General features: G+C 30.6%; 1 protein-coding gene across 1 annotated transcript in view; it reads left to right on the top strand.

Moving 5' to 3' along the window:
- Positions 1-26,811, top strand: part of LOC143240263 (protein O-mannosyl-transferase TMTC1-like) — a 103,843-nt gene that overhangs the window by 58,896 nt on the left and 18,136 nt on the right. Inside the window, exons 4-8 of the mRNA XM_076482427.1 lie at positions 8,729-8,887; positions 12,046-12,115; positions 14,289-14,392; positions 17,781-17,970; positions 19,616-19,737. Coding sequence (XP_076338542.1) covers positions 8,729-8,887; positions 12,046-12,115; positions 14,289-14,392; positions 17,781-17,970; positions 19,616-19,737 — 645 coding nt within the window. The remainder of the gene's footprint in view (positions 1-8,728; positions 8,888-12,045; positions 12,116-14,288; positions 14,393-17,780; positions 17,971-19,615; positions 19,738-26,811) is intronic.

Here is a 26,811-nt window from a genome sequence, read left to right on the forward strand (position 1 = left end):
TTTCTCCATTATGATAGACTTTGGTAACTTAGAATATGTTTTTTTTTTTAATAAGGCCTTTTGTCTTATAAGAATTATCGGGAACGAAGAGTTAATGATGAAGTATATATTAGTGTAAGGATAAGACAGACAACTTATAACGGTTCTGAACCTTCATGTTATGGACCACATGCAGTGTTTGTTGTTCACAAAATTTACTATATTTTAAAAATTAAATAAACGTTTATTTATGGAACAAAAACCGACTGAGAGAGCGAAAAAAATAAAATGGAAGTGTTATTAAACACAATGGAAACAAACTGAGATAATTGCTCTGGTTAATTAGGAAAATATAAATTAGATTCACGAGAGAGATGAAGTTTTATTAAAATAACAAACAATTGAAATGTACGAGATAAAGATAAAATGTATAGAACTTGGGAAACAAATGCTAAGAGGAGAAATCCACTGATATCTATCAGCTAACGATTAAAACATGTTATTCATTTCTTACGTATTTCATGGTATAATTCACTAGTTTATGTGTAAACTTCTGTGACAAATGTATGAATATCCAATCAAAGAATGGTTCGCACTAAGAAGGGAAACCGTTTAATTATAAAAAGGTCAGTCGAAGACATCATGCCAGACTGCCCATAGGTGACAATATGACCCATATATTGTCGCTATGAAACGATTTTTAGTACACATAAAACAAAGGTAGACTATATGAAACAAAAGTGTAGGTAAGAACATCTACACATAAGAATCGATGCAGACATTCAACAATTATATGGAACTGTAGGGAAGCCCAGTACCAAATATACATTTCAAGGCGGATAAATACAAAGATGAAAATATGAATATTCGTACACGATCATTAGATTTTACTGAAGACAAAGTTAAATATCAATTTAAAATATCCTTCTTTGTATTTTATATTCAAAGATACAGATGATTGTTGTCATATCTAAACATGAAACTATTCATGATTACATCATACACACTTGTTAAAGTTTCATAACACAAGTTTACTAATGGCAGAAGTAGGGAAATGGTATCAGAAAACAGTGTGTGTAGCATAACATGAAGTTTGTTATGAAAACTTATGTTCATTCAGTATGACCACTGGTTCTCACTTAACCAACAGGACAATAGCATTATTACGTCATATGTGGAGGAGATCTTGGTTTCTTTCAGATTGTGTTGAAGACACCAAAGTTATTACTCTCAGATCTGTACTGAGATTCTGATGAAGAAGTACCAACATTAACCAGGAAAGATAAACCACCTTATCTGTGTTGGTTACTTTAGCTGACCAACTTTAACCAGAGTAAATAAACCACCTTGTCTGTGCTGTTTACTTCAGCTGACTAACCTTAACGAGGGAAGATAAACCACCTTGTCTGTACTGTTTACTTCAGCTGACTAACCTTAACGAAGGAAGATAAACCACCTTGTCTGTACTGTTTACTTCAGCTGACTAGCCTTAACGAGGGAAGATAAACCACCTTGTCTGTACTGTTTACTTCAGCTGACTAACCTTAACGAGGGAAGATAAACCACCTTGTCTGTACTGTTTACTTCAGCTGACTAAACTTAACGAGGGAAGATAAACCACTTTGTCTGTACTGTTTACTTCAGCTGACTAACCTTAACGAGGGAAGATAAACCACCTTGTCTGTACTGTTTATTTCAACTGACTAACCTTAACGAGGGAAGTTAAACCTCCTTGTCTCTGCTGTTTACTTCAGCTGACTAAACTTAACGAGGGAAGATAAACCACTTTGTCTGTACTGTTTACTTCAACTGACTAACCTTAACCAGGGAAGATAAACCACCTTGTACGTATTGGTTACTTTAGTTAACCAACCTTAACTACCTTGTCTGTACTGGTCACTTCAACTGACCAACCTTAACCAAGGAAGATAAACTACCTTGTATGTATTAGTTACTTTAGTTGACCCACATTAACCACTTGAAAACTCACCATAATGTTTTGAAGAAGTTCCTACACACCTTTGTTAGAGTAATAACGCTGAACCAGACCTAGAGTAAAATAGAGTGAGAAACAATGACATGAAATATTGTAGTATATATAACTATCACTGTTCATACAATGATGAAGAACTGTGTATATACAACTGGATCATTCACTGTGACGATAAACAATGTCTGGTAGGAAACTCATTGATGTTTTACCTCAAAACAATCGCTTTGAAGCTAGTTTGAAAATGACTGTCGATTATGTTCCAATTGCTCTGTTGGTCGAGTCTCTGAAACGGGAAAACTTTGAACGAGTTGGTTCACAGATTTATTATACCAGCCTATTTCTAGTGTAGTACACACGCAGCTGTTGGCGAAAGTTCCAGCTATAAGCTCTTACTAACATTTTTGACCATATCTCAGCCGTGACTACTGGGACAAAGTGAAACACTTCAGACAAAGATGTTCTGTCTAAATAGTAAAAATCTAAAAATATCTTAGTTGTGAGAACTTTCACAACTACAACGAACGTTTATGAGTACATACAAATGATAATTTACTTGTGGTGTTAAGACTAACTGTTGTAGTGTTATTATTAGAATAACACTGGTTTTTCTTGTGTGTTTAGTTGCGTCTCAGTATTTTGTGAAGTTTGTTTTCAATCAGTAGTATTATTGTGTCTGGTTGAGGAATGAAGAAAGGAAAGTTTCGGTATTCCTGATGATAATAAAATTATGTTACTTGTTGGTATACATTGTTTATTTTATTGTTCAGCTATTTTAGAGTCTCAGGAATTTTCTCCCTTTGTACGTATTCTCTAAACACAAGATAACACTTGCCCTGTTGTTCGTGTTAACTAAACATAGGATAACATTTTCCCAGTTGTTAGTATTAACTAAACATCAAGTAACACTTATCTTGTTGTTAGTGTTAACTGAATATAGGATAACACCCAGTTCTTAGTGTTAACTACACATAAGATAAAACTTACCCAGCTAGTTACTAAACATAAGGTAACACATCTCTGGTTATTAGTGTCAACCAAACATAATATAACACTTACCTAGTTGTTATTGTGAACTAAACACAACACCCTGTTTTTTGTTTTAACTAGACCTAAGATAAAACTTACCCAGTTGTTGGCGTTAACTGAACACAAAATAACACTTACTCTGTTGGTAGTGTAAACTAAAATCAATATAACACGTACCCAGTTGTTATTGAGTTAAATATCTCTAGAAACTGTTGACTGCAGCTTTGTTTCCCTGGTTTATTTATACAATTATTTTTTGTATTATTTCAATCACTGCAAATTATCGACCTCATTTACGTCTTTCTGAAGCTGCAAAATAGAAAGATAGTTTCACATTAACGACGTTTCTGATGAGAAATTAAATAAGCTTACACAATCAAGCGAATGTGGCTGTCATGTTTTTGAGAACATGTTCAGTGTGACTTAAATTCAATATAGGATTTTCTATTGTAACTCTTGAACATAATGTTCAGTATACTGACTTAATGATCAATGACTTTACTAGATAGAATGTAATGAGTTAACAGTCAATGATTTTGACAGCATATACTGACTTGATAATGAACAATTTTCAAAAATGTATATTGATTTAATGATGAAAAATTAGTACAGAATTTACTGATTTAATGATGAAAGATTAGTACAGGATATACTGACTTAATGATGAAAGATTTGTACAGGATATACTAGCTTAATGATAAAACATTTGTACAGAATGTACTGATTCAATGATGAAAGATTTGTACAGGATATCATGTACAAATAACACAAATAACAATAACACTACTGACGTAATGATGAAAGATTAGTACAGAATATAGTGACTTAATGATAAAAGATTTTACAGAATATACTGATTTAATGATGAAATATTAGTACAGAATATACTGGCTTAATGATGAAAGATTTGTACATGATATACTGACTTAATAATGAAAGATTAGTACAGAATATACTGACTTCATGATGAAAAAAATTCAGATGATGATTTAAAACCAAAACGTAATTAGCATTAACAAATCTGTTGTCAGCTGTTGCCTGTCAGACATTTCAAGTTTTCTATTTTTCAAATTTATAATCAGTGGGAGAAAAGCCTTATAATTTCTTCATGGTTCAAGAAATTAACGATTACGTACAGAAAACGCCAGATATTAATAATGGCTGATATAAGATGTGATAATAAAATGGCTGATATCACAAGTATATGTAATAATATAACAACTGATTTAATAAGTATATCTAATAACATAACTGATATCACAAGTATATTTCATAATGTAATAACAGTTATCATAAACATATCTAATAATGTAACAACACATATCACAAGTATATCTAATAATAAAATAACAGATATCACAAACATATTTAATAGTGTAACAACTGATATCACAAGAATATTTAGTAATATAACAACAGATATCACTCACATACCTAAAAACGTAACAACTGATATCCCAAGTATATCTAATAATGTAATGGCTGATATCACATATATATTTAATAATATAATAAGAGATATCACAAACATATCAAATAATGTAACAACTCATACCACAAGTATGTCTAATAATATAATAAGAGACATCACAAACATAATGTTAAAATTGATATAACAAGTATATTTAATAATATAATAACAGATATCACAAACAATGTAAAAATTGATATCACAAGTACATTTAATAATGTAGTAACAGATATCACAGGTATATCTAATAATATAACAGCTGATTTCCCAAGTATATCTAATAATGTATCAACTGATATTACAATTATATGTAAGAAGGAAAGAACAGATATTACAAGTATATGTAATAATGAAACAACAGATATCACAGGTATATCTAATAATGTAACAGCTGATATCACAAAAATATCTAATAATGTAACAAACTGATACCACAAGTGTATCTAATAATATAATAAAATATATTATAAATATACCTAATAATGTAACAACTGATATATTAACAATATTTAATAATGTAACAACAGATATCACAAATATTATGTAAAAATTGATATCACAAGTATATTTAATAATGTAGTAACAGATATCACAAGTATATCCAATAATATAACAGCATATTTCCCAAGTATATCTAATAATGTATCAACTGATATCACAATTATATGTAAGAAGGAAACAACAGATATTAGAAGTATATGTAATAATGAAACAACAGATATCACAGGTATATCTAATAACGTAACGTCTGATATCACAAACTTATCTAATAATATAACCTACTGATACCACAAGTATATCTAATGTAACAACTGATATAATAAGTATATATAACGGTATAGTAGCAGATATCCCAAACATATCTAATAATGTAATAACTAATATCAGAAGTATATCTATTAATATAATAAAATATATTTCAAACATACCTAATAACGTAACAACTGATATCCCAAGAATATTTAATAATCTAATAACAGATATCACAAACATATCTAATAAAGTAACGGCTGATATCACAAGTATATTTAATAATATAATAAGAGATATCACAAACATAATGTAAAAATGGATATCACAAAAATATTTAGTAATATAATAACAGATATCACAAACAATGCAAAAATTGATATCACAAGTACATTTAATAATGTAGTAACAAATATCACAGGTATATCTAATAATATGACAGCTGATTTCCCAGGTTATCTAATAATTTAACAACTGATATCACAGCTATATCTAATAATGTAACGGCTGATATCACAAACATGTCTACTAATGTAACAAACTGATACCACAAGTATATCTAATAATATAATAAAATATATCACAATCATACCTAATAATGTAACAACTGATATCCCAAGAATATTTAACAATCTAATAACGGATATCACAAACATATCTAATAATGTAACCAACTTATACCACAAGTATATCTAATGTAACAACTGATATAATAAGTATATATAACGGTATAGTAGCAAATATAAAAAAAAACTAATCAAATAATGTAATAATTGATATCACAAGTATATCTAATAATATAATAAAATATATTACAAACATACCTAATAATGTAACAACTGATATCCCAAGAATATTTAACAATCTAATAACGGATATCACAAACATATCTAATAAAGTAATAACTGATATCACAAGTATATCTAATAATATAATAAAATATATTAAAAACATACCTAATAATGTAACAACTGATATCTCAAGTATATCTAATAATGTAACGGCTGATATCAGAAGTATATTTAATAATATAATAAGATATCACAAACATATCTAATAATGTAACAACTCATACCACAGGAATATCTAATAATATAATAAGAGATATCACTAACATAATATAAAAATTGGTACCACAAGAATATTTAGTAATATAATAACAGATATCACAAACAATGTAAAAATTAATATTACAAGTATATTTAATAATGTAGTAACATATATAACAGGTATATCTAATAATATAACAGCTGATTTCCCAAGTATATCTAATAATATAACAGCTGATTTCCCAAGTATATGTAATAAGGAAACAACAGATATCACAAATATATCTAATAATGTAACGGCTGATATTACAAACATATCTAATAATGTAACCAACTAATACCACAAGTATATCTAATAATATATTAAAATATATTATAAACATACCTAATAATGTAACAACTGATATCCCAAGAATATTTAATAATCTAATAACAGATATCACACCGTATCTAATAATGTAACAACTCATATCGCAAGTATATCTAATAATATAATAACATATACCACCAACATATCTAATAATGTAACAACTGCTATTACAAGTATATCTAATAATGTAACGGCTGATATCACAAACATATCTAATGTAACAACTGATATAATAAGTATATATTATAATATAATAACAAATATCACAAACGTATTTAATAATGTAACAAGTGATATCACAAGTATATCTAATAACGTAACAATTGATATTACAATTATATTTAATAATGTAATAACATATATCACAAACATTGATAATGTAACAGTTGATATCACAAGCATATATCATAATGTAACAACTGATACACAAGTATATCTAATAATGTTGCAGCTGATATGATTAGTACATCTATGTAAGAACTGATATCACAAGCATATATAATAATGTAACAACTGGTAAAAAAGTATATATGATAATATAATAATCGATATCACAATGATATATTACTTTCTCTGTTCTACACGTTTCACTATTCTACAAGTTATTCCGAAAATTAAACCATTATCTTTTCTTGAATCGGTTTGAAGTGTGTTTTATAATATTATTTGTTTATGGATGTTTTGTTTAAAAAATCTTCTATTATCGAGCCATCAACTATTTTGACCTCATTATCAGTCAAGGAAGTAACTTTATACCCAAGTTAGTAAAGAAAAATCTGAAGATACTATAAAGATTTAGGTAAATCTCACCGTATATAAGTCACGACATCTTGCGGAAAGAGCAGTGTATATCTTGAAACCTTCATTTAAAATCTAGTTCTTTAAATCCATAAATTTGTCTCATCACGTGTTGCTGTGATCCAAGTTTATCAATAAATTAATAAAACAAATCTTCTAAACACCGGGATTAATAGAACATAGAAATTTTGTTGAAACCAAAATTCTCGTCAAGAATTGAGGTTTTAGACATTTCCAGGTTCCTAGGAGATCCTTGAGGTCTACACTGGATATTCAGAAACCGTGGTTTCTCTTCTGTCAACATGAAAAAGTTTATAATACTTTCAAAGATAGACTGAGATAATCTCTCAGGCTGGTGACTGACGTGTGTTAATAAGTTACTGTTGTCAAAATATATATTTCAAACTTGGTAAATCATTAAGAAATTCCACATTACCTTGGCGTTTAAACTATAACTCTTAAAATCACTACTGAACATTGCAGGACATAGGCCTTTTAAGTTTAACTCTCAAAATTCCTGCTGAACAATCAAAACTCAGGTCTTTAAACTTTAAATCTCAAAGTTCTTAGGCATCCCAAAACATAGGTATTTAAATTATCACACTGAAAGTTCTTACTTGGCATTCCAAAACATTCAAAACTTTTACACATAAAAGAGGAAAACATATGTGATTATATATATATATCAGAATTATATATCTCAGTATAAATATTTTTACATAGAGCTTTAATATTTTTAAAAAGGTGTCAGTAAAGTAGTTCATAAGAATATACTAAAAGCATCAAGGATCACGAAAACGTTTTCTACATATTATTTGTTTTAATTTCAAAAACTGAAATGGAAAACTAAGAAATTTTCTAAAATTGGTATAAAAGTAAAGAAGGTATTTTATAGTGTATTTAAGGACTGAACTATCGGGTAATTTTACATATTATGTCTGGACAATCATAATGAGATAAGTTGACACCTTTTATTTGTCTGAATAATCATAAGATGAATTGACACTTTATATTAGTTTGAATAATCATAATAAGATAATTTGACATCTTTCATTTGTCTGAACAATCGTAATAAGGTAAGTTGACAATTTGTATTGGTTTGGACTATTATAATAAGATAACATCTTTCATTTGTCTGAACAATCACAATAAGGTAAGTTGACAATTTGTATTGGTCTGAACAATGATAATAAGATAAGTTACTTTTATTTGTCTGGACAATCGTGGTAAGATAAGTTAATATCTTTTATTTTTCGTCAATTTACTTATAACTTGGTATTCTTTTCTTCCAGATGGAGGTCAGCCCGTCATGAGTCAAAGCGTATTTTGTCTGTTTTAACCTTTGGTTCGGCCTTCTTTGCTCTTCTTGCTAAGGAACAGGGTATAACTGTTGTAGCAGTCAATTTAGGTTATCATTTAGCAACACTGACCAAACAGAAATTAGAAATCAGGTAATATAGTGTTGCAACCTAACTATTTATCTTGTATGTATTATTATTTGTTTGTGTTTTTCTCTGTAGAATACAAGACATCATACAGACCAGACAACAAGAGTTTATTTGGTCACTCAAAGCTGTCTTTGCATACATACCCTTGAAGAAAGTAAAACATAAAACTCATTCTTTATTTTTCTGTGATCTCAAAACCCTGTAAATTTTTAGGCTCTATTGTTGCTGTCAGAATTAATTTCTTAAGTCAATTCCGACATACTGTAAAAATTAAATTATATTAAATAGTATATAACCTGTCTTTTTCAAAACAATTAAAACTTCCTACCATTGAAATCCACAATTGTGACTAATACAGATTCAACTTTTTACAAACATTTTTAAGCTTTCATTCCGAAATATAAACAAGAAATCTTCAAGCAATATTGTATCAATCTTTTATTCAATAAGAAATATTCAAGCAATATTATATCAATCTGTTTATTCAATAAGAAATCTTCAAGCAATATTGTATCGATCTGTTTATTCAATAAGAAATCTTCAAGCAATATTGTATCGATCTGTTTATTCAATAAGAAATCTTCAAGCAATATTGTATCAATCTGTTTATTCAATAAGAAATTTTGAAGAAATATTATATCAATCTGTTTATTCAATAAGAAATTTTAAAGTAATATTCTACCTATCTGTCTATTGAATAAGAAATCTTGAAATAATATTCTATCTATCCGTCTATTGAAGAAAAAATATTGAAATAATATTCTATCTATCCGTCTATTGAATAAGAAATCTTGAAGTAATATTCTATCTATCTGTCTATTGAAGAAGAAATCTTGAAATAATATTCTATCTATCCGTCTATTGAATAAGAAATCTTGAAGTAATATTCTATCTATCTGTCTATTGAAGAAGAAATCTTGAAATAATATTCTATCTATCCGTCTATTGAATAAGAAATCTTGAAATAATATTCTATCTATCCGTCTATTGAAGAAGAAATATTGAAATAATATTCTATCTATCCGTCTATTGAATAAGAAATCTTGAAGTAATATTCTATCCATCTGTCTATTGAATAAGAAATCTAGAAATAATATTCTATCTATCCGTCTATTGAATAAGAAATCTTGAAATAATATTCTATCTATCCGTCTATTGAATAAGAAATCTTGAAATAATATTCTATCTATCCGTCTATTGAATAAGAAATCTTGAAATAACATTGTATCTATCCGTCTATTGAACAAGAAATCTTGAAATAATATTCTATCTATCCGTCTATTGAATAAGAAATCTTGAAATAATATTCTATCTATCCGTCTATTGAACAATTAATCTTGAAATAATATTCTATCTATCCGTCTATTGAACAATTAATCTTGAAATAATATTCTATCTAGCTGTCTATTCAGTAAGAAATTTTTATCTAATATTCTGAGTGTAATTATGTATCTAAATATCAGTTTAATCTTAACAATAAAGTTTTCTGAAAAATTAATAATATCACTGACTGTACTCAGATATTTAAATACTAGTTTCAGTCTTAAAAATAAAGCTTTTTTTCTCAACAATTAATAATATTACGGATTGTAAAAAGATATTTAAATACTAGTTTCAGTCTTAACAGTGAAATGTTTGGAAAGCTTTATAAACAAGGACAAGAGTAAAGAACATTATCATAATATTGACTATATTAATACATTATTGACTATATTAATACATTATTGACTATATTAACACATTATTGACTATATTAATACATGTATTTTATAAGAACATTTCTGATAGTAAATTGTGGAATTTTTTATGATGTTAGAAAAATAGAAAATTGACTTAAATTTATGAACATGTGAACGATATGAACTTGTAAAAGAAAATTAAATTCAGAGTAGGAAACACTTTTACCATGTTCTGTTATTATTTTATTACTTGCGTAAAGATTTTAAAAACCATTGTGTGCTAACCCTAATTCTACACAGTTGTGGGTGATCATGTTTTACTTTGTTGCCTTTTTTGTACTTTTCAAAAGTGTTTCTGAAAGATGGTTATGTTAGGATGCTGTGTATTTTATCAATATGTATTAGTAAGATTAGACCAATTTCTTTTTTCTCGATAACTAATACACTACTTATATAAATTTGTAACCAATTCATGGATTAGTGTTAACAAAATTCAGTCGCCCCTTACCCTGTGTTATAAAGATGTAACCTGTTTATGCGATAGGGTTAACAACCTGCAGCCACTTTGTAGACTAGTGTTATTAAATTCTAACCAGTTCATGGGCTTGTGTTCTCAAACTATAGTAATTTCCTAGTTTTATCAAGATAGAACCAATTTATGAATTTGTGTTAACAAACTGCAGTTACTCCATAGGCTAATAAAGATATAAGCAGTTAATAGGCTAGTGTTAGCAAACTGCAGTTGTTTCATAGAACAGTGTTATAAGTATTGAATCAAGTTCAAGAGTTAATGTTAATAAGCTGCAGTTGTTTCCTAGATTAGTATTATAAACCAGTTCGTGGGTTAGTGTTAGAAACATTCAAGTACATCCTAGATTAGAGTATGTATTGATGGAACAATAACGTATTGGTTTCATGGCATTGTTTTAAAAATTAATATCAGACCACAATCTCAAATAGGTAATACAGAGTCAAAACAATAGAACAAGTTACTGAAGTATAATTTAAGTTTGAGTTTAAAGTATTGTCTACTTTCATAATTTAGAAGACCAATCAGTAGTCCTGTGCTTCAGAAACAATACATATTACATAGTTGCAATCGTTACGTGAAGTAAAAAACTTAGTACTGATGGGATTGAGTTTGTAAAACCACGAACAATAACAACTCAAACTGGGTATATTCTCTTTGTGGCTTTAAATGAAATTCAGATTTCATGATATTGTTCAACTGCTACGTGTTTCATGTGTATTCCTGATAAAAAGTTATCTCATAATTTTATGAAGTATGAATCAGTTAACAATAAAACTGAAATAATATAAATAACTAATTATTTTACTTGTGCTCTCTTTTTACTGTAATGCAGAGAGAGACGAAAATAGATGTTGGTCTGTTCTAATAATCCACAAACCTTGAATTATTTGTTTGGTTTTGAGAAGTGTGAGTTTAAATCTTCTGACTTGTCAATAATTTTCTACTTTCAGATATATGAAAGAAAGAAATAGATTGAAACAAGTTTGGCTGGACAGGTACACCTTCTCACTGTTCTTTGGGGTAAGCAGAAGAAGATCTCCATCTATCGCACTAAAGACTGGATTGATACTCGTTAAATTGTTCTTGTCCTCAAAGTGTTTGTGGGAGCGAGGTACAACCAAAACGATAACATAAACAAATTGCATCTTAAAGAACAGAGGCATAGATTTTAAAAACACAACCTGACCCTGTAAAGTATCATACAAAGGTTTTTAAAACACAACCAGTCCTTGTGAAAAACCATACAAAGGTTTTAAAACACAAATTGTCCTTGTGAGAATCATAGAATAGCGGTTAAAACACGAATGGTTTTTGTGAAGTATCATACAAAGGTTTTTTAAAACACAACCAGTCCTTGTGAAGTATCATACAAAGGTTTTAAAACACAAATTGTCCTTGTGAGAATCACAGAATAGCGGTTAAAACACAAATTGTCCTTGTGAGAATCACAGAATAGCGGTTAAAACACGAATGGTTCTTGTGAAGTATCATACAAAGGTTTTAAAACACAACCAGTCCTTGTAAAGTATCATACAAATGTTTTTAAAACACAGCCAGTCCTTGTAAAGTATCATACAAAGGTTTTTAAAACACAGCCAGTCCTTGTAAAGTATCATACAAAGGTTTTAAGAACACAACCAGTCCTTGTAAATTATCATACAAAGGTTTTAAAACACAACCAGTCCTTGTAAAGTATCATACAAAGGTGTTTAGAACACAACCAGTCCTTGTAAAGTATCATACAAAGGTTTTAAAACACAACCAGTTCTTGTAAAGTATCATACAAAGGTTTTTAAAACACAACCAGTTCTTGTAAAGTATCATACAAAGGTTTTTAAAACACAACCAGTTCTTGTAAAGTATCATACAAAGGATTTAAAACAGGACTTGGTACAGAATAATAATTCTTTTTGTTTCCATTACTATCCAGAAGTGTTTGTATTTCCATAGAGAAAAAACTTTAAGTTTTCAAAATAAAATATCTCAATATTTATATCTCTGTTCGCCAACTCTGTTTGTTTTTAAGTTCTTTTGATGACATCACGTTAAAGCCGATATCGGAGTAGACACGTGAGGCTCGTAGCGCTGTCCTGAGAGAAATTATGGGAAGTTTTTCTTATTAGTATTTCAGAATAGTTCCCATGTAGAAACTTGCATTCATTTGAAAATTTAGCAAAGTGACGTCAGTACCTTTCAGAACACGTCTTTAGGTAAAAGAAGAGAATGAGTCCCTTAGCTCAATGAGTAATATTGTTTGAGTCAACCAAATCAGATATATTATTGTATTTAAATTAACCATAGTTACAAAAATCAATGAGTAATATTGTTTGAGTCAACCAAATCAGATATATTATTGTATTTAAATTAACCATAGTTACAAAAATCAATGAGTAATATTGTTTGAGTCAACCAAATCAGATATATTATTGTATTTAAATTAACCATAGTCACAAAAATCAATGAGTAATATTGTTTGAGTCAACCAAATCAGATATATTATTGTATTTAAATTAACCATAGTTACAAAAATCTGATAATTAATCCAAAACGGAAGAATTATATAAGAGAGTGTCCACTAGATTTAGAAAGGAAAATTAGGATAATCTGAGGGTCGCAGGTTCAAATCCCCATCACACGGAACATACTCGCCCTTTGAGCCGTGGGGGCATTATAACGTTACGATCAATCCCGCTATTTGTTGGTAAAAGAGTTGCCCAAGAGATGGCGGTGGGTGATGATGACTAGCTGCTTTACCTCTAGTCTTACAATTCTATAGTAGGGACGGCTAACGCACATAGCCCTTGTGTAGCTTTGCGCGAAATTCAAAGCAAAGCAAACTATGTAAAGAAATATTGTTAAAAATATTAAACAGTTTGGTTTAATTATGTGAAATAAAACTCCAAAGTTTGATTTTATTTTTAGTTCACCATGTCCAGTTTCTTACTTTAAAATATTGTGTTTCCAATTTTAGAATGTTCAGTTTCTCTTTTCGGTGTGTCATGTTTTTCACATCACTTCACAGTATCCTATTTCTAACTTCAACTTGTCCAGTTTCTTAATTTTCCATATTCACTTTATTACTGCTCGGTCGAACTAATGAAATATGTACGTTAGTTTAAACTAGTAAAATAAGATTACACACCTAATGTGCTACAGTTGGAAACTAAGATAAGTTATTATGACTTTTTAACAGCTTGTTGCTCTTTTGGGGTTCCGTACATTGATGCTACATGGTTCTCTACCAACGTTTTCTGTGCAAGACAATCCAGCCGCCTTTTCACCTTCTGTACTCACCAGGTAGGTGTAGCACATGATACGTTTCTGTTAGAACACCTATACTCACCAGGTAGGTGTAGCACATGATACGTTTCTGTTAGAACACCTGTACTCACCAGGTAGGTGTAGCAATGATACGTTTCTGTTAAAACACCTGTACTCACCAGGTAGGTGTAGCACATGATACGTTTCTGTTAGAACACCTGTACTCACCAGGTAGGTGTAGCACATGATACGTTTCTGTTAGAACACCTGTACTCACCAGGTAGGTGTAGCACATGATACGTTTCTGTTAGAACACCTATACTCACCAGGTAGGTGTAGCACATGATACGTTTCTGTTAGAACACCTGTACTCACTAGGTAGGTGTAGCAATGATACGTTTCTGTTAGAACACCTGTACTCACCAGGTAGGTGTAGCACATGATACGTTTCTGTTAGAACACCTATACTCACCAGGTAGGTGTAGCACGTGATACGTTTCTGTTAGAACACCTATACTCACCAGGTAGGTGTAGCACGTGATACGTTTCTGTTAGAACACCTATACACACCAGGCAGGTGTAGCACGTGATACGTTTCTGTTAGAACACCTATACTCACCAGGTAGGTGTAGCACGTGATACGTTTCTGTTAGAACACCCATTCACCTTTATTCAGTTAATTTTAGTCTTTGTTTGTTTTCTATTGAACTGTGACAACTGCGGGTATTCAAACCGGAATTTTAAGGTTGTAAGCTGTTGCTGTTACCACTGATCCACAAGAGGGCCTAAAATACACTTATTATTTATACACTTGTTTCTTGTTTTTAAGCACAAATCTACACAACAGGATGTACTCTGCCCACAGCAAGTATCGAAACCGATATTTTAGTGACATAAGTCTCCAGACTTACTTTATAGCAAGAGACTGGGGGTTAATTACATATGTAATTAATCTACGTTTTGTTTAATTAGCTAGAAATACTGATGTGTATTATCGACCATAAGTAGCACTCGCTGTATAAGAGAAACATTATGTACAGAAACTTATAGTTAGTCAAACCATACAGATGTGTGTTTACACTGGATGTATTTACTTTTGTTCAATAAAGAAATAAACGAGATCAGCAAACCCTTAGTGACAAACAACACTTAGTGACAAACAACCCTGAAGAAACCTATTTCTGCCGTTACTTAGATATAGATAAAACATTGTGAACTTTTTAAAACATATTTTCATTATATCTTAAAATAATTTATTTCATAATATTTTGAAACAATAGCCGAACTGGAAAATTATTGAATAAACACACAGAGACATACATTATGTACAGTCTCATGCATTTTTACATTTTATTTATTGATACGGAGCTGTACCATCACGAGCAGAAATACAACAGCAATACGGTGTTACATTGATGAGACAGGGTGTTGTGCTAGAAACAACACCTGTCGTCGATCAAAACATTTTTAATTGCTGAATATATAAAGTTTTGTAAACGCTTTTCGAAGCTTAATTTAAAGTACTCAGGTAGAAGATAGGTTGAAGATAAGAACACATATTCGGTGTATCAGTAGTTAACAATTTCGTCACTGGTACATTGTCTTAAAAAAAACACACGGAACATTTACCTGGTTTACAATATGTATCAAGCTTGGTGTTACTTTATCTTCCAATCAGATCATAGGGTCTAAACTACCCGAGGTAAAAGTTGTTCATAAAACCTTCACTATTCTTAAATAACGACACAAAACATCAACGATTGTCAATTGCTTTCGGTTTCTGTCACTAAGAAACGCGTCAATGTGTGGAAGGAGTGAATTTTGTCACAAACAACATTCGTTCTCCGATCATTGGTACAATTACTTATTTTCAACATCTTTTCTCTCGTGTGTTTTTTATGTTCCTGCATGATCAACCATTTCCTCCAGTCCTCTCCTGCGTATCTTATGTGTATTAATTAACAGCTAAGGATTAAAAAAATATCAAAATTAAGTTAAATTATAGAACCCTGAAAGTGGTCAAATCAGATTAAGTTAAATTATAGAACCCTGAAAGTGGTCAAATCAGGTTAAGTTAAATTATAGAACCCTAAAAGTGGTCAAATCAGATTAAGTTAAATTATAGACCTCTAAAAGTGGTCAGTTCAGATTAAGTTAAATTATAGACCTCTAAAAGTGGTCAAATCAGATTAAGTTAAATTACAGACCTCTAAAAGTGGTCAAATCAGATTAAGTTAAATTATAGAACCCTAAAAGTGGTCAAATCAGATTAAGTTAAATTATACAACCCTAAAAGTGGTCAAATGAGATTAAGTTATACTATAGAACCCTGAAAGTGGTCAAATCAGATTAAGTTAAATTATAGAACCCTAAAAGTGGTCAAATCAGATTAAGTTAAATTATAGATCCCTAAAAGTAGTCAAATCAGATTAAGTTAAATTATAGACCCCTGAAAGTGGTCAAATCAGAAACACGAAACCTGTTTGATTATTTTACTTGTTACTCCTTCTTGGAAACATAAAACATGTTTATTTGTTTCTCTTATCACTTACTAAGTTTATAAGTGTTTGTGTTTTAAGTGAAATTCTGAGCAGAGGAGACAGGGATGATTATAGAGTTTTAATGGACTCTAGATGCCTGTAGAAATGATAGATCCATCAAACTCAACACATGATTACACTGATAATAACTACCTACAACGTGTAGGATATCGTTGTTTCTGCTTTTATCAGTGCAAGTTTACGCAATGGGATTTATGCACTCTCTCCACCCCGAGGAATCGAAGCCTGGATTATTTATTTGTAATTCCGTAAACTACCAATCATCTTCCAGGTGAAGAGGAACTATTATTCACACGATATAAACAATAAAAATATCGTAATTTAAACCTTTCCTTAAGACATCCGGGTATTATCAAGCTTTCAGTGTTATTTATGTCGAAAATAAAAAAAAAACTATTGTTTCTAAAAAACGTGGTTCACTGAACACTTCTTTATATTAGCGGTACTCATGTGGTTCGCTGAACACTTCTTTATATTAATGGTACTCATGTGGTTCGCTGAACACTTCATTATAGTAGTGGTACTTAGTTGGCTCACTGAACACTTCTCTATGGTAGCGGCTCTCACGTGGTTCACTGAACACTTTATAGTAGCGATTCTCACGTGGTTCACTGACATGCCGTACTGACATGATTGACTGATCACTTCTCTATGGTAGTGGGGACTTACTTGGTTCACTAAACACTTGTTTATAGGAACGGTACTCACGTGGTTCACTGAACATTTCTTTATAGTACCGGTACTATGACATATGTATTAAAACGAGCGATTCTACCTATTAGACAAATAGGTATGTTTAATGTTTCTGTATGTAAATTTGTTTTTCAGACTTTCTTAGGTTTCTCACTTTTCCTTTGCTTTAGGTTTCTTACTAAAACCTACTTGGTTACGTTCAATGCTTGGCTAATGCTGTGTCCTTCTAACTTGTCCTATGACTGGCAAATGGGTAGCATCCCTTTGGTGGAAACCATTTGGCATAGAGGCAATCTGGGCTCGGTTTTTCTGTTTAGTGGAATGGGAGCCATTTTTATGTGCAACAGAAAAACTGGCAAGGTAAGAAGAGGTAGGTGTTAGTAATAAAACACCTAACAATTTACAGATAACACTGGAATTACTGGTATACAATATTATTGTAACGCTGGAACTACCGGTATACAATATTATTGTAACGCTGGAATTACTGGTATACAATATTATTGCAACACTGGAACTACCGGTATACAATATTATTGTAACGCTGGAATTACTGGTATACAATATTATTGTAACACTGGAACTACCGGTATACAATATTATTGTAACGCTGGAATTACTGGTATACAATATTATTGTAACACTGGAACTACCGGTATACAATATTATTTTAACATTGGAATTACTGGTATACAATATTATTGTAACACTGGAACTACCGGTATACAATATTATTGTAACGCTGGAATTACTGGTATACAATATTATTGTAACACTGGAACTACCGGTATACAATATTATTGTAACGCTGGAATTACTGGTATACAATATTATTGTAACGCTGGAATTACTGGTATGCACTATTATTGTAAACATTACTAGTATACAGTATTATTGTACAAATTACTAGTATACAATATTATTGTACAAATAATCAGTATTCAATATCGCTGTACAAATTACGAGTACGTAACATAATTGTACAAATTTTCTTGCTGGTAAGCTCTGTGTTATTTTTGAACTCATTAAAAAGTTTGTTCACCACATAGTATTATCAGGGTAAACCAAGTGTTAAAACAAAACGAAAACAAGAAGGAATAAATAAATGAAACTTAATGAGAGAAAAACTTTATTATGAGCTGGATGAAGAGGTTAACTGACAGCAACTATCGATAATAAACGAAATATAAAACAAACAAAAACATTTACTTATTATTAGACTACACGTAGTATGCAGATGAAACCTAAACAAGATATTGTCAGACAAAATCTGATATTCACTAAGAGAAAGTAGATGAAGTTCATGTTCTATGGACAAACTCTAATTGTAAAAGATAAATAACGAAGCCCTATAATGAAGTAGAAACTACTGCTAACAAGTAGAACCCGATATGAAACATGTTTTAATGATATGGAAACTACGTGTGATGAAATTTAATGTAAGGAGGCGAAATGCAGTTTTCAAAGACGCCACTTGGTGGCAGAAAAAGTAAGAAAAAAACCACATTTATCATGAACGAGTAACACCTGATTTTGACAGTTCCACTCGAGTAATAGAATATGTAGCTCAGTAATACTTCATAATTCGAGGTATTTCACACCAGAGGTAAACTATCCGTCACTGTGTCAGCTATTGAAAGTTTTTCAAGTTCCAAGCTAAAAATAAATTTATCTCAGGAAAATTATCAATCTATCAATCAAATAATAAATGGTGTTCCGACCAGTTTACATACATTTCTGTAGGTGAGAATAAACATTATTAATGGGGATATTAGGATTAAAAGATACAACGATTGATCATATCATAACATCGATTTACTTCTGTTTTTTTATTCTTGTATAGCTAATCTTTTCTATATTGGTTATATTTCCGTTGCAGGTGCAAGAGAAGATTGTATTATCAGTGGCGCTGGTAATTCTTATGGTTATATTTCCGTTGCAGGTGCAAGAGAAGATTGTGTTATCAGTGGCGCTGGTAATTCTTATGGTTATATTTCCGTTGCAGGTGCAAGAGAAGATTGTGTTATCAGTGGCGCTGGTAATTCTTATCGTACCTTTTCTACCAGCTTCTAATTTGTTGGTGACAGTAGGATTTGTGGTAGCAGAGCGAATCCTTTATATTCCCAGGTGAGTGATGCCACAACAGTGATTATTTAATAAGAAAGTAGTTCTCTCACTTCAGATAAATTCAAGTCAGCATCCTCAGGTAAGTGATAGTACAACAGTGATTATTTAATAACAAAGTAGTTCTCTCACTACTGATCAATCCAACTCAAAATTCTCACGTGAGTAATACAACAACACTGATAATTTAATAAGTAGTTCTATCATTACTGATAAATCAAAATCAACCTTCTGAGGTGAATGATGGTACAACAGTGATTATTTAATAAGAAAGTAGTTCTCTCACTAGAGATAAATCCAAATCAACATTCCCAGGAAAGTGTGGTACAACAGTGATTATTTAATAAAAAAGTAATATTCTCACTACTGATAAATCTAAATCAACATTTTCAGGTAAGTTATGGTACAAAAGTGATTATTTTATAAGAAAGAAGTTATCTAACTACTGATGAATCCAAATCAACATTCTCAGTTGAGTGATAGTACAATAGTGATTATTTAATAAGAAAGTAGTTTTCTCACTACTGACGAATTCAAATCAACATTCTCAGGTGAGATATGGTACAACAGTGATTATTTAATAAGAAAGTACTTCTGTCACTACGGATAAATCCAAATCAACATTCTTAGGTGAGTGATGGTACAACAGTGATTATTTAATAAGCAAGTAGTTCTCTCACTACTGATAAATCCAAATTAACATTCTCAGGTAAATGATGGTACAACAGTGATTATTTAATAAGAAATTAGTTCTCTCACTACAGATAAATCCAAATCAACTTTCCCAGGTGAGTGTGGTACAACAGTGATCATATAATAAAAAAGTAGTTCTCTCACTACAGATAAATCCAAATCAACATTCCCTGGTGAGTGTGGTACAACAGTGATTATATAATAAAAAGTAGTTCTCTCACTACTAATAAATCTAAATCAACATTCACAGGTGAGTGATGCTACAACAGTGATTATTTAATAACAAAGTAGTTCTCTCACTACAGATAAATCCAAATCGATATTTCAGATGAGTGATGGTACAACAATGATTATTTAAAAAGAAAATAGCTCTCTAACTACTGATAAATCCAAATCAACATTCTCAGGAGAGTGATGGTACATCACTGATAATTTAATAAATAAGTCTTTCACTATTGATAAATCCAAATCAATATTCTCAGGAGAATGATGGTACAACAGTGATTATTTTATAAGAAAGTAGATTTTTCACAACAGAAACATCCAAATCAAAATTCTCAGGTGAATGATGGTACAACAGTGATTTTTTAATAAGAAACTAGTTCTCTCACTACTGATAAATCCAAATCAACATTCTCAGGTGAACGATGGTACAACAGTGATTTTTTTAATAAGAATGTAGTTCTCTCACTACTGATAAATCCATTTCAACATTCTCAGGTGAGCGATGGTACAACAGTCATTATTTAATAAAAAAGTAGTTCTCTAACTAAAGATAAATCCAAATCAAAATACTCAGGTGAGTGACGAAACAACAGTGATTACTTAATAACAAAGTATTTCTCACACTACTGATAAATCGAAATCAACATTCTCAGGTGATTGATGATACAACAGTGATTATTTAATAAGAAAGTAGTTCTCTCACTAATGACAAATCCAAATCAATATTCTCAGATGAGTGATGCTATAACAGAGATTATTTTACAAGTAAATAGCTCTCTCACTACTGATAAATCCAAATCAACATTCTCAGGTGAGTGATAGTTCAATAGTGATTATTTAATAAGAAAGTAGTTTTCTCACTACTGATAAATCCAAATCAACATCCTCAAGTGAGTGATGGTACAACAGTGATAATTTTATAAGAAAGTAGTTTTGTCACAGCAGAAACATCCAAATCAAAATTCTCAGGTGAATGATGGTACAACAGTGATTTTTTAATAAGAATGTAGTTCTCTCACTACTGATAAATCCATTTCAACATTCTCAGGTGAGCGATGATACAACAGTCATTATTTAATAAGCAAGTAGTTCTCTCACGACTGATAAATTTAAATCAACATTCCCTGGTGAGTGTGGTACAACAGTGATCATATAATAAAATGTAGTTCTCTCACTACAGATAAATCCAAATCAACATTCCCTGGTGAGTGTGGTACAACAGTGATTATATAATAAAATGTAGTTCTCTCACTACTAATAAATCCAAATCAACATTCTCAGGTGAGTGATGCTACAACAGTGATTATTTAATAACAAAGTAGTTCTCTCACTACAGATAAATCCAAATCGATATTACAGATGAGTGATGGTACAACAATGATTATTTAAAAAGAAAATAGCTCTCTCACTACTGATAAATCCAAATTAACATTCTCAGGTGAGTGATAGTACAACAGTGATTATTTAACAAGAAAATAGTTTTCTCATTGCTGGTAAATTCAAATCAACATTTTTAGGTGAGTGATTCTACAACAGAGATTTTTTAATAAAAAACTAGTTCTCTCACTACTTATAAATCCAAATCAACATTCTCAGGTGAATGATATTACAACAGTGATTATTTAATAAGAAAGAAGTTTTCTTTTTAAAGATAAATCCAAGTGAGCATTGTCAAGTGAGTGATGGTACAACAATGATTATTTAATAAGAAAGTAGTTTTCTCACTACTGACGAATTCAAATCAACATTCTCAGGTGAGGTATAATACAACAGTGATTATATAATAAGAAAATAATTCTCTCACTACTGACAAACCCAAATCAAGATTCTGAGGTAAGTGATGCTACAACACTGATTATTTAATAAGAAAGTAGTTCTCTCACTTCAGATAAATCCAAATCAACACACTCAGGTGAGTGATGGTAGAACAGTGATTATTTAATAAGCAAGTAGTTCTCTCACTACTGACAAATCGAAATCAACACTCTCAGGTGAGTGATGGTACAACAGTGATTATTTAATAAGAAAGTAGTTCTCTCACTTCAGATAAATCCAAATCAATATTCTCAGGTGAGTGATGGTACATCACTGATAATTTAATAAATAGTTATTTCACTATTGATAAATCCAAATCAATATTCTCAGGTGAATGATGGTACAACAGTCATTATTTAATAAGCAAGTAGTTCTCTCACTACTGACAAATCGAAATCAACACTGTCAGGTGAGTGATGGTACAACGGTGATTATTTAATAAGAAAGTAGTTCTCTCACTATGGATAAATCCAAATCAACATTCTCAGGTGAGTGTGGTAGAACAGTGATTATATAATAAAAAAGTAGTTCTCTCACTACAGATAAATCGAAATCAACATTCTCAGGTGAGTAATGGTACAACAGTGAATATTTAATAAGAAAGTAGATTTCTCAATACTGACGACTTCAAATCAACATTCTCAAATGAGTGATGGTACAATAGTGATTATTTAATAAGAAAGTAGTTCTCTAACTTCTGATGAATCAAAATCAACATTCTCAGGTGGGTGATGGTACAACAGTGATCATTTAATAAGAAAGTAGTTCTCTCACTACTGACAAATCCAAATCAACATTCTGAGGTGAGTGATATTACAACAGTGATTATTTAATAAGAAAGTAGTTCTCTCACTATGGATAAATCCAAATCAACATTCTCAGGTGAGTGTGGTAGAACAGTGATTATATAATAAAAAAGTAGTTCTCTCACTACAGATAAATCGAAATCAACATTCTCAGGTGAGTAATGGTACAACAGTGAATATTTAATAAGAAAGTAGATTTCTCAATACTGACGACTTCAAATCAACATTCTCAAATGAGTGATGGTACAATAGTGATTATTTAATAAGAAAGTAGTTCTCTAACTTCTGATGAATCAAAATCAACATTCTCAGGTGGGTGATATTACAACAGTGATTATTTAATAAGAAAGTAGTTTTCTCTTTAAAGATAAATCCAAGTGAGCATTTTCAAGTGAGTGATGGTACAACAATGATTATTTAATGAGAATTTAGTTCTCTCACTACAGGTTAATCGAAATCAACATTCTCAGGTCAGTAATGGAACAACAGTGAATATTTAATAAAAAAGTAGTTCTCTCTCTAATGATAAATCCAAATCAACATTCACAGGTGGGTGATGATAGAACAGTGATTATTTGATGAAAAAGTCGTTCTCTCACTGCAGATGAATTCAAATCAAAATTCTCAGTTGAGTGATGGTACAACGGTGACTATTTTACAAGAAACTAGTTTTTTCATTGCAGATGAATTCAAATCAAAATTCTCAGTTGAGTGATGGTACAACGGTGACTATTTTACAAGAAACTAGTTTTTTCATTGCAGATAAATCCAAATGAACATCTTCAAGTGAGTAATGGTACAACAGCGATTATTTAATAAGAAAGTAGTTCTATCACTTCTGATAAATCCAAATGAACATTTTCAGGTGAACGATTGTACAACAATAATTATTTAAACAGAAAGTAATTATTTCACTACGGATACATGAAAATCTACATTCTCAGGCGAGTGATGGTACAACGGTGATTCTTTAATAAGAAAGTAGCTGGCTCTCTCAGTAGTGATAAATCCAAATCAACTTTTTCAGGTGAGTGATGGTACAACGGTGATTCTTTAATAAGAATGTAGCTAGCTCTCTCAGTAGTGATAAATCCAAATCAACATTCTCAGGTGAGTGATAGTACAACAGAGATTATTTAATAAAAATGTAGTTTTCTCACTGCTGTAAATCCAAATCAACACTCTCAGGTGAGTGATGGTATAACACTGATAATTTAATAAGTAGTTCTTTTTACTATTGATAAATCCAAATCAACATTCTCAGTTGAGTGATGGTATAACAGTTTTCATTTCAAAAAAAGTAGTTTTCTCACTACAGAAAAGTCCAAATCAACATTCTCAGGTGAATGATTGTGCAACAGTGAATATTTAATAAGAAAGTAGTTCTCTCACTACGGATAAATCCAAATCAACATTCTCAGGTGAAGGATGGTAGAACAGTGATTATTTAATAACAAAGTAGTTTTCTCACTACAGAAAAGTGCAAATTAACATTCTCAGGTGAGTGATGGTACAACACTTTTTTTTAATAAGAAAGTAGTTCCCTCACTACGGATAAATCCAAATTAACATTCTCAGGTGAGTGATGATACAACAGTGATTATTCAATAAGAAACTAGTTCTCTGACAACAGATAAATCCAAATCAATATTTCAGATATGTGCTGGTACAACAATGATTATTTAATGAGAAAGTAGTTCTCTGACAAGAGATAAATCCAAATCAATATTTCATATATGTGCTGGTACAACAATGATTATTTAAAAAGAATGTAGCTCTATCACTACCGATTAATCCAAATTAACATTCTTAAGTGAATGATGATACAACATTAATTATTTAATAAAAAAGTAGTTTCCTCACTTCCGGTAAATTGAAATCAACATCCTCAAGTGAGTGATGGTAAAACAGTGATTACTTAATAACAAAGTAGTTCTCTCTCTATTCATAAATCGAAATCAACATTCTCAGGAGATTGATGATAGAACAGTGATTATTTAATGAGAAAGTAGTTCTCTCACTACAGATTAATCGAAATCAACATTGTCAGGTGAGTGATAGCACGACAGTGAGTATTTAATAAGAAATAAGTTTTCACACTACAGATAAATCCAAATTAACATTCTTAAGTGAATGATGATACAACATTAATTATTTAATAAAAAAGTAGTTTTCTCACTGCTGTTTAATCCATATCAACATTCTGATATGAGTGATGGTACAACAGAGATTTTTTAATAAGAAAGTAGTTTTCTTTTTAAAGATAAATCCAAGTGAGTATTGTATAGTGAGTGATGGTACAACAATGATTATTTAATGAGAATGTAGTTCTCTCACTACTGATAAATCCAAATCAACATTCTCAGGTGAATGATATTACAACAGTGATTATTTAATAAGAAAGAAGTTTTCTCTTTAAAGATAAATCCAAGGGAGCATTGTCAGGTGAGTGATGGTAGAACAATAATTATTTAATGAGAATGTAGTTCTCTGACTATAGGTAAATCGAAATCAATATTCTCAGGTGAGTGATGGAGCAACAGTGATTATTTAATAAGAAATTAGTTCTCTCACTACAGATAAATCCAAATCAACATTCCCAGGTGAATATGGTACAACAGTGATTATTGAATAAGATAGTAGTTTTCTCTTTAAAGATAAATCCAAGTGAGCACTTTCAAGTGAGTGATGGTACAGCAATGATTATTTAATAACAAAGTAGTTCTCTCACTACAGATAAATCCAAATCGATATTTCAGATAAGTGATGGTAAAACAATGATTATTTGAAAAGAAAATAGCTCTCTAACTACTGATAAATCCAAATTAACATTCTCAGGTGAGTGATAGTATAACAGTGATTATTTAACAAGAAAATAGTTTTCTTATCTAAATCGAAATCAACATTCTCAGGAGATTGATGATAGAACAGTGATTATTTAATGAGAAAGTAGTTCTCTCACTACAGATTAATCGAAATCAACATTGTCAGGTGAGTGATAGCACGACAGTGAGTATTTAGTAAGAAAGTAGTTCTCTCACAACAGATAAATCCAAATTAATATTTCAGATGAGTGATGATACAACAATGATTATTTAAAAAGGAAGTAGCTCTCTCAGTAGTGATAAATCCAAATCAACATTCTCAGGTGAGTGATAGTACAACTGAGATTATTTAATAAAAAAGTAGTTTTCTCACTGCTGTTTAATCCATATCAACATTCTGATATGAGTGATGGTACAACAGAGATTTTTTAATAAGAAAGTAGTTTTCTTTTTATAGATAAATACAAGTGAGTATTGTATAGTGAGTGATGGTACAACAATGATTATTTAATGAGAATGTAGTTCTCTCACTACAGATAAATCGAAATCAACATTCTCAGGGGAGTAATGGTACAACAGTGAATATTTAATAAAAAGAAGTAGTTCTCTCACTACTGCCAATCCCAATCAACATTTTCAGGTAAGTTATGGTACAAAAGTGATTATTTTATAAGAAAGAAGTTATCTAACTAGTGATGGATCCAAATCAACAT

The sequence above is a fragment of the Tachypleus tridentatus genome, chromosome 13 (assembly GCF_004210375.1).
Source record: "Tachypleus tridentatus isolate NWPU-2018 chromosome 13, ASM421037v1, whole genome shotgun sequence".
Lineage (NCBI taxonomy): Eukaryota > Metazoa > Arthropoda > Merostomata > Xiphosura > Limulidae > Tachypleus > Tachypleus tridentatus.